This window comes from Ostrea edulis, chromosome 8 (genome assembly GCF_947568905.1).
Source record: "Ostrea edulis chromosome 8, xbOstEdul1.1, whole genome shotgun sequence".
Classification (NCBI taxonomy): domain Eukaryota; kingdom Metazoa; phylum Mollusca; class Bivalvia; order Ostreida; family Ostreidae; genus Ostrea; species Ostrea edulis.
Window position 1 is genome coordinate 1,497,094 of NC_079171.1, and position 19,519 is coordinate 1,516,612.

General features: G+C 36.5%; 2 protein-coding genes across 3 annotated transcripts in view; both read left to right on the plus strand.

Moving 5' to 3' along the window:
* LOC125682852 (uncharacterized) overlaps window positions 1-19,519 on the plus strand; it is a 265,876-nt gene that overhangs the window by 130,376 nt on the left and 115,981 nt on the right. The window lies entirely within an intron of this gene.
* Window positions 353-14,394, plus strand: LOC125667651 (uncharacterized). Of its 2 annotated transcripts, XM_056147852.1 has the most exons (3): window positions 905-2,618; window positions 8,491-8,764; window positions 12,789-14,394. In XM_056147852.1, the coding sequence occupies exons 1-2, from the start codon at window positions 959-961 to the stop codon at window positions 8,751-8,753; spliced, it is 1,923 nt and encodes a 640-aa protein (XP_056003827.1). In that variant the 5' UTR covers window positions 905-958; the 3' UTR covers window positions 8,754-8,764; window positions 12,789-14,394. The 2 variants fall into 2 exon arrangements, with proteins under 2 accessions (XP_056003828.1, XP_056003827.1); XM_056147853.1 differs by lacking the exon at window positions 12,789-14,394 and having other exon boundaries at window positions 353-2,618; window positions 7,175-8,768.

Below are 19,519 nucleotides of genomic sequence, written 5' to 3' on the forward strand. Positions count from 1 at the left end.
TTAGTTTACACTTACAGTGTAAACCATTTTTGGGTATGATCTTTCTGCCTATCTAATTAGTTTTTGCATCGAAGTTCAAATGAGGATTTTGATAATTCAGAATTTTCTTAAAGCTCCTAAATTTGTGCACTAAACTGTAGATAAAATGTGAGAAAAATAATCCTTCATTATTTACTAGTGTGGGATAGGGAAATTCCACCTCGGGAACAAGATTCGCTGTCTAGGACTCGGCAAAGCCTCGTCCTAGACTGCGAATCTTGTCCCCTCGGTGGAATTTCCCTATCCCACACTCGTACTAATGAAGGATTCTATTAGTCCCACTATCAGTGTTCTAAGCTGATCAGTCACATCTCTGTATCAGCAAGGTGACTCAGGTGAGCGTTGTGGACCATGAGCATGGAAGTACATGTGTTTGATTAGGCCGAAAGTAATCATTGATTTGTTTCCACTAATACAACCGACTCTAAATTATACCCCTACCCTAGAAGTTTTTTGACATGTTCTCCAAAAAATTATTATTAAAAAAGATGGAGATGACCCTGGTAATAATATAGTTTAGTATATGACTTAATAATATCAAAGCATATTCAACAACTGTATCTATATGAAAAATGAGTCCCTTGTTTTCAGTATGTCAATAGATCTGCTAATTGAATGGAAATTGTAATCAGAATTCAGAACATCTTCTTGTCTTGGATTTAGATGTAACAAATATAATTCATTTCCTACCAAGTTACTCTAATTTTGACTGAATATTAGTGGAAACACAACCATTTATATTTTTGGCCTTAGCATTCAAGAAATGTACATGTGAAAAAACAGGTCGATTGCAATCAGTGTGTGAAATATGTAGATCACTTGAATGTGTGAAATAAATGTATATTGTGAATAGGTTGATATTTACATGTCAGTTTAATTATTGTAGATTGTGTTCCTAAAGACCCAGACCCTCCACATCATGGACACACTAGGACTCAGCACTCAGCTAAAAGTACGACAATGTTCTCAATGTCAGGGGGACACTGAGTTTTACTGTAACACATGTAAACGTGATCTGTGTTTACAGTGTAAAGAGAAACATGTCATTGATCTACATACCATATACCATGATGTTGTGATTTACCGTGAGAAGTTTAAATGTGTTCCAATTAATGATGATTGTTTCCGACATCCGGGCTGGAAATATGAAATGTTCTGTGAGCCATGTGAAATCCCTGTGTGTTTTGCCTGCAGTGAACATAGAACTCATAGGTTTCAGGAATTACGTAGAGCCTATCAAACAAAGCGACAACAACACCGAGAAATCATTGACAACATCAGAAGTGAGACTTTCTATAACTGTCGTGTTCTCCTGGCAGGAATCCAAACTGATATCCAAACTTGTCCCCCACAAATCTGTCACCGTCAATCACAGCAGATGTCAACAAAAGCCCAGAGACTGAAGGATCTGATTGACACTGCGGTATGTGATGTTAAAACAAGATACCGAGGTTTATTGATTGATAGAATACAACAACAGAAGAGAAAAATGAACAGACACCTCACCCACATACAGAACTATGAAGACAGATATGAACAATCAGCAAACAGAGCGGTACAATTCCTCTTGTTTATAAAGACCAGTCGTGTCCCCCAGATAAAGGACACCCCTAATCTTCCACAACACCCGCTGCTGTCCCTGACTGAGGGATTCAACATGGAGGATGTCAGTCAGTTATTGAGGGGAATCCCAGAAATCCAAATGACAACAGGAAAACGACAAGTAGGAATAGACGAGTGTGTGAATCTGATGTCCACACCTGTATTACACACGTCTGTCTGTGTGACAGGTGTTAGTCGTGTGAGACACATATCTCGTGTGATGTCAGACCGGATCTGGGTCTCTGATTTTTACAATCTCATCTTGATAGACACAACAGGAGACACTATACACCGTGTGACAGATATAACAACATGGTATAGAGGAGTACACACAGTGAACAGTTCTGGTGAACTGATTTATATAGACAGTGATCATAACATCAACAAACTGTCTGTGAACAATCAAACAGTCACCACACAGATAGAGTATACATCACCATGGAGACCACTGTGTGTGTACTGCTCCCCGTCCACTGGAGATCTGATGGTCGGGATGCGTAACTATAAAACAGATACAGGCAAGGTAACCCGGTACAACAGTAGTGGTCAACACATCCTGACCATACAACACGACAACAAACGTCACACGATGTATTTTGATCCTTATTATATCACAGAGAACACTAACGGTGATATTATTGTGTCTGACTCGTTTTGTTGTGCTGTAGTGGTGACAGAGCGCGGGGGGAGACATCGATTCTCCTACACAGGACCTCCATCAGGATCATCACTATATCCACTAGGAATCTGTACAGACGCGCTGTCACACATCCTGGTGTGTGATTATAACACCCACACAGTACAGATGATTGACAAGGACGGTCACTTCCTGTCTCTGTTACTGACACGACAACACGGGATAAACAAACCATGCAGCCTGAACTATGATGATAAAACTCACCTTCTCTGGGTCGGATCACGGGACACCAACACAGTGTCTGTATATAGATATCTACAGAGGAGGTACTCTCTGACTGGTAAGTACTAGTAGTACTGTAGTTTATTGTAATATATCAGTCAGTATAAATAACATCAAATTCTACACAGGAATCCATTATAAATTATTGTTATGCTATGACATTGTTATGATAGTGATGTTTTAAAAAATGTACAGTGTAGGTTATGATTAGAGGTCATATCTAATTTTAATTACAATGTGGCTATATTTAGAGGTGTTGATTTGTTTTAATTACGAGGTGGTTATAATCATAATAATTAGAACTAGTGATTAATTTTAATTACAATATGGGTTATATCTAGGGGAGGAGTTAAGTTTTCATTACAAGTTGGTTATAATTATAGGTAATGTTTAGTTTTCATTACAGCATGTATAATGTGTGTTGTAATTAGAGATAGTGATTAATTGTAATTACAATGTGAGTTATAATTAGAGCTATCAATTAATTCTAATTACAATGTGAGTTATATTTAGAGCTAGGGATTAATTCTGATTACAATGTGAGTTATAATTAGAGCTAGGGATTAATTCTGATTACAATGTGAGTTATAATTAGAGCTAGGGATTAATTCTAAATTTTACAATGTGAGTTATAATTAGAGCTAGGGATTAATTTTGATTGCATTGCAGGTTATAATTAGAGCTAGTGATTAATTACAATTACAATTTGAATTATAATTAGAGCTACGGATTAATTCTGATTACAATGTGAGTTATAATTAGAGCTAGGGATTAATTCTGATTGCATTGCAGGTTATAATTAGAGCTAGTGATTAATTACAATTTGAATTATAATTAGAGCTACAGATTAATTCTGATTACAATGTGAGTTATAATTAGAGCTAGGGATTAATTCTAATTACAATGTGAGTTATAATTAGAGCTAGGGATTATTTCTAATTACAATGTGAGTTATAATTAGAGCTAGGAATTAATTTTAATTACAAATGGGTTATAATTAGAGGAGGAGTTATGTTTCTATTGCAATGTGGGTTATGATTAGAAGTAATATTTAATTTTGACTACAATGTTGGATTTAATTACAACTAGTGATTAATTTTAATTACAACATGGGATATAATTAGACGAGGAGTTAGGTTGTTATTAAAATGTGGTTGATAATTAAGGTTAACTTAGTGTGTAGGTTTAATGTTAAATGATGTGGGTTATAATTACATTAAGTGAATAATATTAATAATATAATATAATTAATTTTAATTACAATGGGGGCAATGATTAGATGAGGAGAAATGGTTTTATTTAATATTTTGGGTTGGGATTCAATAGGTGTTCAATGGGGAGATTTTATTAACAGCATTCTGTTACAATTATTATCTTGTTGAGATTTGTAGAACATTGATCATTGCCAGTTTAAAACTTGACATGTTTATAATCTATTTCTTCTACTTAACTATCCTACTTTGTAAATATCAGTGATATTGACACAGCTTTGGTTTGTGGGATGTTGTATGTTTCTGTGATGGTGTGATGTTGTATGTTTCTGTAGCAGGTGTGGACAAAATCTACATTGTGTACTGGTTTGACACTGAGTATGTACATTACACCAGTCTCTGTGTGAAATAGCTATCATGAACTTAGGGGTCTGTATCAAAAGTCAACGTCTGACAAAAACAAAACAATTAACACCCCACCCCCTTGAAACTAAATAAATGATGAATGTTGATCTACTTTGTTTTTAAAATTCAAGTTCTGATAACACTCTGAGTTGAGTCTTGTAAACTAGGTAGAAACAAATACAAATGTAGTTAGAATGGAATTATTTCAATAAGAGATCGACACTGAATGTTTTTTAAATGAAATTAATGAATTACAATTGATTTTGTATATCGTATTTGTGACGTTTATCGTAATTTCATTAAGTTAGCTCAGGTGACCAATTGCAATTGGTCAGTAGGCATTGTCGGCCGCTATTTGTTAAAAATGTTAAGATTTGAACATTTTAATTTTTAGTTTATGATAAAATTCTAGCATTTCAATTATTCTTATTGCCCCCCCCCCCCCCCCCCCCCCTTTCAAAGTAGAGAGGTATATTGTTTTGCACCTGTTGGTCGATATACTCAATATCTTTAGAACCATTCATTTGATCGTAATTTGGTTAAAAGCAGAAATGGGCCCTTACTGTTTTTTAGGTCGAAAGGTCAATTCTACACTGGACATAGAAATATACTCTCAATATTTTGAGAATCCTTTCCTTGACAGACATCTTAGTACCTTTGTACATCCCAAAAAGTAGATGACCGCTACCGATTTTGAGGTTACATGGTCAAAGATCAAGGGTCAAACTGGGGATAGGAATATATTGACCACTCCATGTCTAGAGAACTCTTTGCTTGACAGCAATCAAACTTGATACATAGGTACATCACAGGTACATCATTACTAGAACCTGACCGCTTTTGATTTGGAGGTCACATAGTCAAGGATCAAGGGTCAAACTGGACATAGGAATATAATATTCACTCCATATATTGAGAACCATTTGCTTGACAGACATAAAACTTGGCACATTGGTACATCTTCAGGAGTAGATGACCCCTATTAATTTTCAGGTCACATATTCAAAGGTCAAGGGTCAAACTGGACATAGGAATGTTCTGTGCGCTCAATATTGTGAGAACCCTTTGCTCGACATGCATCAAACTTTGCACACTGGTACATCTTTCAGGGGAAGATGACCCCTGTTGATTTTGAGGCCATATATTGAAATCTCAAGGGCCAAACTGGACTTAAGAATATACTGTCTACCCAATATCTTGAAAACCCTTCGCTTGACAGACATCAATCTTGGTACACTGGTACATCTTTAGGAGAAGATTACCCCTATTGATTTTGAGGTCATATGGTTAAAGGTCAAGGGTTAAACTGGACATAGTAATATATTGGCTTCTATATTTTGATAATTATCTGATTGATTGACACCAAACTTGGTACTCTGGTACAAAATAAGGAGTAGATGACCCCTTTTAATTTTAGGTCACATGGTAAATCCATTCCTGACATAGGAAGATATTGTCTGTTCAATATTTTGAATTGGTAATACAACTATTTATGAAATGATACATGTGTTTAACACTTTTAGCTCATCTGAGCTGAAACCTCAAGTAAGCTTTTCTGATCACCTGTTGTATGTCCGTCCGTCTCTCTGTAAACTTTTTACATTTTCGACTTCTTCTCGAGAACCAAAAGGATCCTTGTGTGAAGCGCTTTCAAGTTTATTCAAATGAAGGGCCATGCCTTTTTCAAAGGGGAGATATTCACAAAAATGAAAAAAATGCAAAAATAGGGTGGGGTCATTTAAAAACCTTCTACTCAAGAACCACTGGGCTAGAAAAGCTAAGATTTACACGAAAGCTTCCTGACATAATGCAGATATTCAAGTTTCTTTAAATCATGGCCCATGGGGTAGGATGGGGCCACAATATGGGATCAAAGTTTTACATACAAATATTTAGGGGAAATGTTTAAAAATCTTCTCAAAAACTATTGGGCCAAGAAAGTGGAAATTTACAGCAAATCTTCTTAACATAGTGCAGATTGAAGTTTGTAAAAATCATGGTCCCTTAGGATAGGATGGGGCACGATAGCGGATCAAAGTTTTACATACAAATATATCTGGAAAATCTTTTAAAATCTTCTCAAAAACTTCTGGCCCAGGATGCTGAAATTTACACAAAAATTATTTACATAGTGCAGATTGAAGTTTCTCAAAATTATGGCCCCAAGGATAGGATTTGGCCACAATAGGGGATCAAAATTTTACATAGAAACATATGGGAACTTTTTTTTAAAATCTTCTCAAAAACTACAGAGCCAGGAAAGTTCAAATTTACATGAAAGCTGCCTGACATAGTGCAGATGGAGGTTTGTTAAAATTATGGCCCCCGAGGATTGGATGGGACCACAATAACGGGTCAAAGTTTTGCATACAAATTTATAGGAAAAATCATTAAAAATCTTCTGATGAAAAATCAGTATACCAGAAAAGTTTACATTTACACGAAAGCTTCTTGACATAGTCCAAATTCAATTTTAAAAAAAAAAAGTATGGCCCCTGGTAGTAGGTTGGGCCACAATAGGGATCAAAGTTTTACATGCGAATATATTGGAAAAATCTTTAAATATGAGCCAACGTGATACAGGTGAGTGATGCGGCCCATGGGCCTCTTGTTAATTTTAACACCATTAGTTGCATATATGTTTTACAAACATCGCTTGTCATGTGTATAGCTTAAGCATCTTTGGGACCAGGGGACATGTATTATAAATTTAGGAACTCTGCACTCCTAGAACCATAGGGGTTAAATAAAATTTACGAAACTGCCACATATTGACCCACATGCAATACCCTTTTCAACAACTGCACATTTGCAAGGTAAACTTAATGTATAATCATGTAGAATAGGAAGGCCTCTAATGAAATTTTAAATTTGATTATCCCTGGAGTAGAGGTTCTGACTCCATGATGGTGATAAACTTGATGTATATATAGCGTATATGTGTAAAACATTTAGAAAACATCTTTACTGCTATTGATATTAAACTGAAACAAAACAGATAGGTAGTCCTCAAACATGTAGCCCAGTGATGTTAACAGGCCACCAACACCAGAAACAGATAGGTAGTCCTCATACATGTAGCCCAGTGATGTTAACAGGCCACCAACACCAGAAACAGATAGGTAGTCCTCATACATGTAGCCCAGTGATGTTAACAGACCACCAACACCAGAAACAGATAGGTAGTCCTCATACATGTAGCCCAGTGATGTTAACAGGCCACCAACACCAGAAACAGATAGGCAGTCCTTATACATGTAGCCCAGTAGCTAAGTACCTTATTACTAGCTTGAAAATACGGATTAATATTTAATTGCTGTTATAAAATTTAGAAATTCATTTCAAAATTGAGGATTATCTCCCTCACGCATAGCTCTGATCCTTGGACGAATTTGACTCCACTTTTTTTGGCACACTGTTTTCCCTATAATAACTCTAAAACTTCATTGTTATTTCGGATTTCAAACATTTCGGTTGAGCATCACTGAAAAGACATTATTTGTCGAAATGCGCATCTGGTGCATCAAAATTGGTACCGTGTAAGTTTTATATGTATATTGTCTTTATCAACAACATTGTTTCGCAACCAACTCCTGGGTTTTCACTCTAGGACAGGCCCTAATTAGTCATATTGTAATAATCTTACATATTATATTATGTATTGTATTTCATCAGCATAAGCACTTTTGGGGGTCATTCAAGTTTTAAGACTCCATCTTTTACACTGTTCCTGAATAATAGAACTGAGCTTGGATTTTTTTCTAGATTAAGTTTTAAGACAATATGTTTTACGTAGCCCTAAGGCCTAGTCAGTAGTGATACTTATAAGTAATACTAAGGTGACTGATAAAGTATCTTGTCTTTGAAAATACTGTCTATCATTCTTTTTATGCCCACGGAATCAAAGATTTGGGGATATACTGAGCGACTGTGACCGGTCATCCACTGGTATAAGAAACGGAAGTCAATATCAAGTGCTGAGAAAACTAAGACTCAATTTTGAATTACACACCTGTAATGCTGATTTTATTTGAATGAAATACTTTTGTGTATAAGACCAGTATTTATTTACAATGTTTGATATACTTCAGGTGGGAAACATAAAAGATGAGACAAACAATATGGTCCATGGGTCTCTCATCTTTCAAATCACATAATGTATATCACTTACAATTAATGTCACGAGTATTTAGAACTAATGTTATTTTGTGTGGTAGACTGGGCCCACTTCTAGAGAATTCACTTGCTTCAAACTCCTCCATACACTAGACAAAATGCTTCAATGTCTATATCTGATCCTAATTAAAACTTCAGATAATCCAGACAGAGATGAACAGATCACAGAAGCTTCTGAAAGTTATGGGTATGAGGAGGTTCAGGAATCGGGATCAGAGCTGGAAATCAGTGGAGAGTCCGAGTCTGAAGAAAACAGCGAGGATCTGAAGTCTGAGGATAGCAGCGAGGAATCTGATCCTGATGACGAGGACACTGCTGAATCACAAACCAGTAAAGATAATGGTGTAGAGGAAAACGATGATCGGAATGTAGAGGAGACCAGCGAGAATGAAGATGAATAAGAAATGTCTGGGTAATTACATTAAGATAATACAGATCTGTCTGAAGGAAAGGACTAGGTCCAATAAGTGCCATTTCTGGCCCTGAAATTCAAGCATAATTTGCTTTCACTGAGATCTAGTAATTATGTTCCCCAAACGAAGTTTGGGAACATATTGGTTTTACTCTGTTTCTTATTATTATGTTCCCCAAACAAAGTTTGGGAACATATTGTTTTTACTCTGTTTCTTATTATTATTATTATTATTATTATTCTTTTTCTCCGGTACTTTTTTGTCCGGTAGTGTTCTCAGAAACTACAAAAGGGATCGATATGAAACTTTCCAGGATGATAGTATAGCGTTTGTAGATGTGCATAGTGATAGTCATTTTGTTTGCACGTGCATGCACGCGCGCGCACGTGCATTGCAATTTTGGTACAAAAAATGGAAAATCAGAATATTGAAGGAAGCGATATGAAACCTAATTAGGATGGTAGGATATCATTTGTAGATATGAAAAATAATAGTTCTTTTTTCTGTACGCGCACGCATGCGCGTGCACGCGCATTACAAAATTTGTACGCTAACTTTGGAATCAGTCTAACTTTTTTGTTGTTCATTGAAATGGCTTGAAATTCATATCATAGGTAGATATTGAGACCCTTAACTGATTTACATGGTCAAAATTACCAATTTGCACGCGCATGCACGTGCGCTTCATTTTGATTGGATAATGCTAAAACGTTTGTAACTATCTTATTTATGAAGTGAATGAGATGATATTCACAGCATACGTAGACAATATGTGTATCTATATGTTGGTGTAACAAAAAATGCCCACGCGCATGCGCGTGCAACGTTTTTTAAATGTTCAATTTTTAAAGCACGATAACGTTTTTGTTTTTCATCAAATTCTATTCATATTAGGGATTTAGATGTATCTTGGTACTCCTTACAAATTCCTGTGGTTAGAATTACTCCTCAGCACGTGCATGCACGTGTCCTGATTTCTGATTGGACGATTTTAAAATCGCTATAACTTCCTTATATTTGGTGGAAACGTTATGAAATTCATACTGTGGGTATATGATACAAATGCCTGTTGAACGACATCAACAAAAATTCGGAATCATACACGCGTGCGCGTGTATGCACGTGCAACGCTTTCTTTCATTTCTTGGTACTGAAATGACCATATTGAACGTACTACATGTAATTAAAGGCTAAAATAAAATGATTTTTTCCTATAGATTCACAAGGACATCACTTTTTAATTGGGGGAGGTTTGGGGAACATCTGTAACGGTCCCCGTTACAATTAAAACTAGTTATTATTATTATTATTATTCTTTCTTTCTTCTTGGGACTTTTTTGTCCACGAGTGTTCTCAGAAACTACTCAAGGGATCAATCTGAAACCTTTTTAGGATGATAGTATAGCATATGTAGATGTGCGGAACGAATGTCATTTTGTCTGAAAATGCATGCATGTGCATGCACGTGCATTGGATTTTTTGTTTACCAACTTTGGAATCAGTCTAACTTTTTTATTTTTCAATGAAATCGTTTGATATTTATATCGTAGGTATAACAAGGGACCCTTAACTGTTTGGCATCGTCAAAATTTCAATTCTGCACGCGCATGCACGTGTGCTTCAATTTGATTGGATAATACAAAACCGTTTATATCATTCATGCCAATCAAGGAAATTTAATGATATTTACAGGATAGGTAGACATGCCAAACATCTACAGATCGATGTAACAAAAATTGCAAACGCGCATGAGCACGCACGTGCATTGTCTTTTGAAGGTTCAATTCTTTCAATGACCCTAACTTTTTTGTTTTTTGTCAAAATCTTTTCAAACTTGTATTGTATATGTATCTTGATATTCTGAACAAAAGTGTATAGTCATAATTACCATCCGGCACGTGCATGCACGTGTGCTAAATTGTGATTGGACGATTTTCAAATCGCCATAACTTTCTTATAAATGATGAAAACAATATGAAATTTATACTGTAAGTATATCTATCAAATGTCTATTGAATGACATCAACATTGATGCTGAGTCATACTCACGTGCCCGTGTATGCACGTGCATAGCTATTCTTTCATTTTTCGGGTACTAAAATGGTCATAACTATTGAATTAAAAACTGAAATGAATTCAAATTTACCCTGAGGATCTATGATATGAATGTCTGTGAAATGGTGTCAACAAATTTTCCATTATCAAAATCGCATGCGCGTGAATGCGCGTGCATTGTAATTTTTGACGTCTAAATTTAAGTATTGGTCTATAACATTTTGAGATTGCAATGAATAGGTTTGAAAATTAGGTTGCAGGTATGTTTTGAGCCTGTCAATTTATTAATAGTCTCAAAATCACTTCCCTGCACGCGCACGCACGTGCGCTTAATTCTGATTGGACGATTTTGAAATCCCAATAACTTTCTTAAGAGTGAAGCAATCGAAACCAAATTCATATAGTAAGTATATTGTTCAAATGTCTATTGAATAGCATCAACAAAATTGTTTTGTGGTACTCACGCGCACGTGTATGCACGTGCATTGATCTCGGTCTTTGTAGTTTTGAGTTGTTGTTAATTTCTCGATTTTCATTGAACTGTTGTGAAACTTCTCTTGTACTCATATGGTAAGACTTCTAATGTATCGAGATGGTCAAATTACTTATCAGCACGTACGTGCACGTGCACAAAATTCTCAGATCTTCATAATTGATATGTACTAGCATGAAATGGACTGAACGTTATGAAATAGTTATATATTCACATGCTAGACAGTTTGCCATGGTCAAAACCACTTCTACTGAAATAAATGGCACCGCTTGCTAAATGGGGGAATGTTTGGGGAACATGTGTAACGGTCCCCGTTACAATAAGTACTAGTTTTCAAATTGAAATAGTCAGAACCTAAAACTAGAATTGCCTATCTCGTTTAAAATTTTGCATAGTTAACTTTTTCTTAACATGTTCATTTAGCTCACCTTAGCCGAAGGCTCGTGAGCTTTCCTGATCAAAATTTGTCCACTGTCTGTCAGTGGTGTAGGTGTCAGCATACTCTATTTACATTTTCAACCTCTCCAGAACCACTGGGCCAATTTCAACCAAACTTGGGATAAAGCATCCTTGGATGAAAGTCTTTCAAGTTTCTTTAAATAAGAGTCCATGTCCCCTTCAAAGAGGAGATAATTACAAAAATGCAAAAATAGGATGGACCATTGAAAAAAAGTATTGAACTACTGGGCCAGGTGATCTGAAATTTCCATAGAATCATCCTGACATAGTGCAGAATCAAGTTTGTAAAAATCATGCCCCCAGGAGTAGGATAGAGCCACAATAGGGGATCAAAGTTTTACCTACAAATGTATAGGGAAAATCTTTCAAAATTTTCTTCTCAAGACCCACTGGCCCAGGGAAGTAGGAAGTAGGGATTTACATGAAAGCATCCTGACATTGTGCAGATTCAAGTTTGTTGAAATCATGGCCATAAGGGCAGAGCATAGGCTTAAATTTTGCCGCCCTTCACCGACAGTGGTGACGTCTCCATATGACTGAAATATTCTCGAGAGGGTCGTTAAACAATATTCAATCAATCAATCTTCTCAAAAACCAGTGATCCAAAGAACTTTACATTTAAATCGAAACTTCCTGACATAATCCAGATTAAAGTTTGTTAAAATCATGGCCCCTGGGGGTAGGATGGGACCACAACAGGGGTTTAAAGTTTAACATACAAATATGTAGGGGAAATATCTGAAAATATTAAGAACCACTGGGCTAGAAGACTTGAAATTCACATGAACGCTTCCTGACCTAGTGTAGATATTAGATTTGTAATCATGGCCCCCTCCCCCCGACTATGTTTAGCCACACTAGGGACCAACGTTTTTCATGATAAATATTGGAAAAATCTTTAGATAGGGGCAAAGATGACTCAGATTAGCAATGTGGGCCATGGGCATCTTGTTTTGGAGAGGATGTTTTTTTCTTTAATCAAAACAGATATATGGTAATTTGTCCATGTTTTGTAGATGTCAGCACGAAGGGGGGATTGCTGTGACTAAACAGGGCACCAACACCTCATCACCACATCATATTCCATCCTCCACCTGAGACATTGATGTTAACAGGCCATCAACACCTCGTCATCACATCATCTTCCATCCTCCACCTGAGACATTGATGTTAACAGGCCATCAACACCTCGTCATCACATCATCTTCCACCCTCCACCTGAGACATTGATGTTAACAGGCCACCAACACCTCGTCACCACATCATCTTCCACCCTCCACCTGAGACATTGATGTTAACAGGCCACCAACACCTCGTCACCACATCATCTTCCACCCTCCACCTGAGACATTTATGTTAACAGGCCACCAACACCTCGTCACCACATCATCTTCCACGCTCCACCTGAGATATTGATGTTAACAGGCCACCAACACCTCGTCACATCATCTTCCACTCTCCACCTGATACATTGATGTTAACAGGCCACTGATATCTCATCACCACATCATCTTCCACTCTGCACTTGTGTTCCCAAATAGAATCCCTGATAAACCTTAGAATAAAGCAATCTATCAGTAACTGAAAAGACAAAAGCTTTGGACTTTGAAATTGCAATATAGTTCAGGGAGGCAGCAGCTTTCTGTTTGGAATTTAATTTTAAGTTGAGTGAATCCTCTTGAGGACATGAATCAGATTTCACAAACGTAATACGCCAGTTTCGATATTAGAGCTCTGCTGTGTAGGAGGTGCATTTAGTGGAACTTTGAATCCTTAGGTGGGGCAGAGTGGTACCACAGTCAGTGAGAAAGACGATAAAATGTATAAAAACCGAGTTCTTATTAAATACTTGATGTAGGAAATTTAAAATACTATCAAAAGAAATGTTTTACTAAAGTGGAACCATAAATACAATGTTATATTTCCAAGCAATGTCCTGGATATGATAGCTAGGAGCAACAAAATAACGTGATATATCAAGAATTCTAAGTATTTAATTACTTCTTGAATACTTATCATTTACTTAGTTTGTGTATCAGTCGAAATTGGGTGATGAAACTGTGTATGATAAACTTAACAGATTCACTTATCTGTCCCACTCCCGCGTGTAAACAAGTTGTTTTGCACCTTACTAAGTATGAGAGTTCTCCAAAGGGAAATAACTCGGACGTATCTCGAAACCGGCGTATTGTCTTTGGTGTCTGTTGATGAGAACAAGGAAAACATTGACCCCAGTGTGCAATACACGTGTTGTGAAAACAGTTTTATGTTTGTATCAGAATTTGTATAGACAGTTTTATGCATGTAACATGCTTATCATGAAAAAAATATATATTGGTATCGGAATTTTGTATATTACTTCATTTGGTTTAATGATTGTATCTGAAATTTTTTATATTAAGTTTTATGTGTAGTTTGATGTTTGTAAATCTATGTTTTGAATATTACTACATTTAGCTTGAAGATTGCATCAGAAATTTTGTATATTACTAGATTTAGTTCAATGTTTGCATCAGAAAGTTTGATAAAGTTAGATCTCCAGTTTCATGTATATCTGTTATTGACATTGCGTTGTTTAAAGAATGTTACACCAGAATATAATAATTTCACATAAAAATCAGACTTGTTTGATGTTATTTTGTCACTGTTGGCAGAAACAAAATGCGTCTCTGCTATCAAACCCGGTATATATCATTGTAAAGAGTCTTTAACAAATACTTTAAGTGTTAGATGTGGTTGTTATTTTGTAAAGACATCTTGACCGGAAAGTATCATAAACGCAACCATACTTTTCCGTCGAGAATACTTTATAATAATGACCATAAAATCTTTCAAGTAAAGATATTGTTCTATGCTCTTTATATAGTTCTACAACAGATTTACAATGATAGCGTTTGGGGTAATGAAGCCACATGTATATTTTACAAAAGGCCAAAACAAATTAATAACTACTTTCTCATGTCAAAATTTTCCAATTTTGATAAGGCAGACAGGTATTTTATATTTTATGAGACCATCTGAGCTTAAAGCCCAGATGAGTTTTTAGCACACCTGAGCTGAAAGCTCAAGTAAGCTATTCTGATTGCCTGTCGTCTGTCTGTCTGTAAACTTTTTACATTTTCGACTTCTCCAGAACCACTGGGTCAATTTAAACCAAACTGGGCCAAAAGCATCCTTAGGTTGTTTTCAAGTTTGTTCAAATGAAGGACCATCTCTCTTTCAAAGGGGAGATATTCACAAAAATGTAAAAAAAAAAAAAAGGGTGGGGTAATTTAAAAAGGTTCTCAAGAACCACTGAGCCAAAAAAGCTGAAATTTACATGAAAGCTTCCTGACATATTTCAAATTCACGTTTGTTCAAATCATGGCCCCCGGGGGTTGAATGGGGCCAGAATAGGGATCAAAATTTTACATACAAATATATAGGAAAAATCTTTAAAAATCTTCTCAAGAACCACTGAGCCAGAAAAACTGAAATTTACATGAAAGCTTCCTAACATATTTCAGGTTTATGTTTGTTCAAATCATGGCCCCCAGGGATAGGATGGGGCCACAAGAGGGATCAAAGTTTGTGAAAATCTTTTAGAATATTCTTCTCAAAAACTACTTGGCCAGGAAAGTCGAAATTTACAATGAAATCTTCATGACATAGTGCAGATACAAGTTCGTAAAAGTCATGGCCCCCGAGGGTAGGATGGAGCGACAATAGGGGATCAATTTTTACATACAAGTATATAGGGAAAAATCGTTACGAATCTTCTGAAAAATCATTGGGCCAGAAAAGTTTACATTTATGTGAAAGCTTTCTGACCTAGTCCAGATTCAATTTTGAAAAAAAATAATGGCCCCCAGGAGTAGGTTGGGATCACAATGCTGGATAGGGGTCAAAGATTTACATGCAAATATATAGGGAAAAACTTTAGATATGAGCCAAGGTGACTCAGGTGAGCGATGAGACCCATGGGCCTCTTGTTCTTATCACCTGTTCACCATTTGTTTGTTCGTCTGTTTGTCTTTAAACCGTTTTACATTTTTTAACTTCTTCTCCAGAACCACTGATCAAATTTAACCAAATTTGGCAAGAAACATCCTTCGGTGAAGGGCCCTCAAGTTTCTTCAAATGAGGGGTCATCAGAAGATTTGTAAATGACAGCACCTTATTTTTGCATTGTTGTGATTTTCTCCCCTTTGATGGGGACATGACCTAATAGAAATCATTTCAGGCAGAATACAAGCCGAACAATTGGAGCTAGGATCTTACAACCTCGTCCATTCATTTACCATGATGAGAGGAAGATGTCTATATTTTTCAAGGTCAGAGATCAAAGCAGTTGATGGGACAATCTTCTTGACATAATGGAAATCGAACTCTTGGAGCTAGGACTGTCAGACTTGGGAAGCCTACTCGTGGCAAGTGGAGGATGACTTTTATTCTTCAAGTTCAAAGGTCGAGGTTATAGTATCACTTAGTAGGATAAACTTTTAAGCAGGATATAGACTGAAGCACTGGGTTAGGATTACCAAACTTGGTACACATAATTCGTATGGCAGGCGGAGGATGCCTTGAGAGGTCATGGTCGTAATATCACTAAGTAGAAAAACCATGTTTTCGTGGTTTTTGTCTCCCATTCTCCATTATAAATAAATTATTGCCTTGAAATTTTGTCAAAACATCCCTCGTGGAGAAATGAATAATCAGTTCATTTTCAAATTGATTGGTGCACCATCACCTACTTTGTTGGTACTCTTCTGACTTAGAGACAGACTACTGGCAAACAAATGGATGTTACAAAGGTTACAACAGTATCGTTTAAAGTGAGCATTTTGCAAATTCTACGGTTGTTATGATGGTCTAGTTTGCCAATACAACCTATCCTTGGGTCAAGTGCTGTCTAAGGTAGATCATACCAATTATTAGACCGTTCTTTACACACCGATTTGACCACGGATTACTCATTTTACCTGATCACTATATAGGACTCAAAGAAGGAGTGACTGATCTACGGGATGATTACACCACCTAGCTAGGTACCCGTCCTCACTTCTGGTACATCCAGGGGTCTGGGTTTGCACAACTTTTAATAATGTACTCGTTATAAGAGTTATGAGATTGATCATTGTTCATTATCACCTTTTCATACGAATATTACTTTAAATTGCTCGATATTGATTTTTCATTTAATCATTGACTAATTCACTGGGCATTTTTCATTAAGATATACTTACAATGTTTTGACAACGACTGCAATAAATTTTACTTCTTTCACGATATTCTATTTCCTGCTTACCCCCTCACCCGTGCCTCCTTTAAATGTGATCGATTGACTCAGTATTGGATAATAGATCTCTGCACATACTCTAAGCTTATTCATAGCTAGCGCATACTAGATTCCTGCACCGAGTCTAAGCTTATTCATAGCTAGCGCATACTAGATCCCTGCACCGAGTTTGAGCTTATTTATAGCTAGCGCATACTAGATCCCTGCACCGACTCTAAGCTTATTCATTGCTAGAAAATTCTAGATCCCTGCACTCAATCTACGCTTATTCGTACCTAGTGATTTTTTCTTCGCACAACGATCGGTATTAGAAGTGAAAATCAAGAGTCATTTCAATAAAAACGTGATAACCACGGACATGGTCTGCCTATGATCAATTTTTAATCCGAAAAAGACTATTAAAAGTATAAGGATGTTACAATTCTTTCAAGTCTCATTTGAAATCATCTATTTGCAAATCCTTTGGTAGGTGAAAGGTGAAGATAACGAAGAGTGATCAATCTCATAACTCCTACAAACAATACAAAATAGATAGTTGAGCAAACACGGACCTCTGGACACACCAGTATAATGATCTTATTTACATATACAACCTGGAGCCATTGAGTCGAATGTTGTCTGATGTGTTTTACTTTGTTAAGGCGTTCTTTAGACACTGAATTTGACTAGGGTTAATCCGTTTACCTGATCAAGATAGGAATCACAGCGGATGTAACCGGGTATCAAGGGATGCTTATTCCTCCCTGGTACCTTGTCCTCTGATCTTTCAAGGGTCTTTCTTTTTTACCATATACTCTCAATTTTGTATAAGATACATTCAGACCATGAATAGAGAGACCCGGCCGTCAGACCATCAACTGAAAATAGTCTTAAGCTTATATTTCGAATCCAGTTAACCTATGAAATGTAATACTTATACGGTACCAATTTTGATGCACCAGATGCGCATTTCGACAAATAATGTCTCTTCAGTGATGCTCAACCGACATGTTTGAAATCCGAATTAACAATAAACTTGTAAGGGGTCATCCATAATTGTCAACCATTTTCCAAAGTGTGCAAAAAGCACACTTTTTGAGACCCCCCACCCCCCTCAAAAAGTGTATATCAACCATTTTCAAATTCCCAACAAGAAGATCGACAATCAAGTTTATGAGCAAGTTAGTTCAAACAATGAGTTCTTTAATATTGGTACCCCTATTTCTTGTTAGCTCACCTGAGCTAAATATTCAAGTGAGCTTTTCTGATCACCCGTATTCCGGCGTCCGTCCGTCCGTCTGTCCGTCTGTCCGTCTCTAAACTTTTAACATTTTTAACTTCTCAAAAACCACTTGGCCAATTTCAACCAAAGTTGGCACAAAGCATCCTTAGGTAAAGGTAATTCTAAATTGTTAAAATAAAGGGCCAGGCCACCTTCCAAGGGGAGATAATCAATAAAAGGTAAAAATAGGGTAGGGTCATTAAAAAATCTTCTTCTCAAGAACCACTGGGCTAGAAAAGATGAAATATATAGATAAGCTTTATTAGGTAGAGCAGATTCTAAATTGTTAAAATCATGGCCCCGGGGGTCTGATGGGGCCACAATAGGGGATCAAAGTTTTACATACAAATATATAGGACAAATCTTTTAAAAATCTTCTTCTCAAGAACCACTGAGCCAGAAAAGCTGAGATTTATATGAAAGCTTCCTGATATAGTGCAGATTCTAAATTGTTAAAATCATGGCCCCCGGGGGTCAGATGGGGCCACAATAGGGGATCAAAGTTTTACATACAAATATATGGGAAAAATCTTCAAATATCTTCTTCTTGTGAACCATTGGGCCAACGAAGTTCACATTTACATGAAAGCTTTCTTTTTTTAGTGTAGATTCAAGTTTGCAAAAAATATGGCCTCCAGGGGTAGGTTGGGACCATAATAAGGACTACGGTTTTACATGCAAATATATATAGAAAGTCTTCTGATATGGACCAAGGTGACTGAGGTGTGCGATGTGGCCCATGGGCATCTTGTTATATATGAATGATATAATGTTTTATAGATGCGCAAATCTTGTGTACGTAATAGATTTTTGTTTTTATAGAAAAAAAAAATAAAGATGTCTCTGTTGTATCTAATCGTCTTTTCACGATGAAATAAAACCGAACTCCGCGGATACGAAATAAATTCGGAAGAGAAAAAAGAGCGTACGGTAAAATTGTTGATTTTTACCCCCCCCCCCCCCCCAGCGTGCTTTTTGCACACTTTGGAAAATGGTTGACAATTATGGATGACCCCTAAGAGCTATTTTAGGTAAAACAATAAACTTGTAAGAGCTATTTTAGGTAAAACAATAAACTTCCAAGAGCTGTTTTAGGGGAAAACAGAGTGCCAAAAAGTGGAGTCAAATTCGTCTAAGGATAAGAGCTATGCATGAGGTAAATGCGTTCAATAACTAAAATTTTCAGCATAAGTTTGTAATTGACTTTT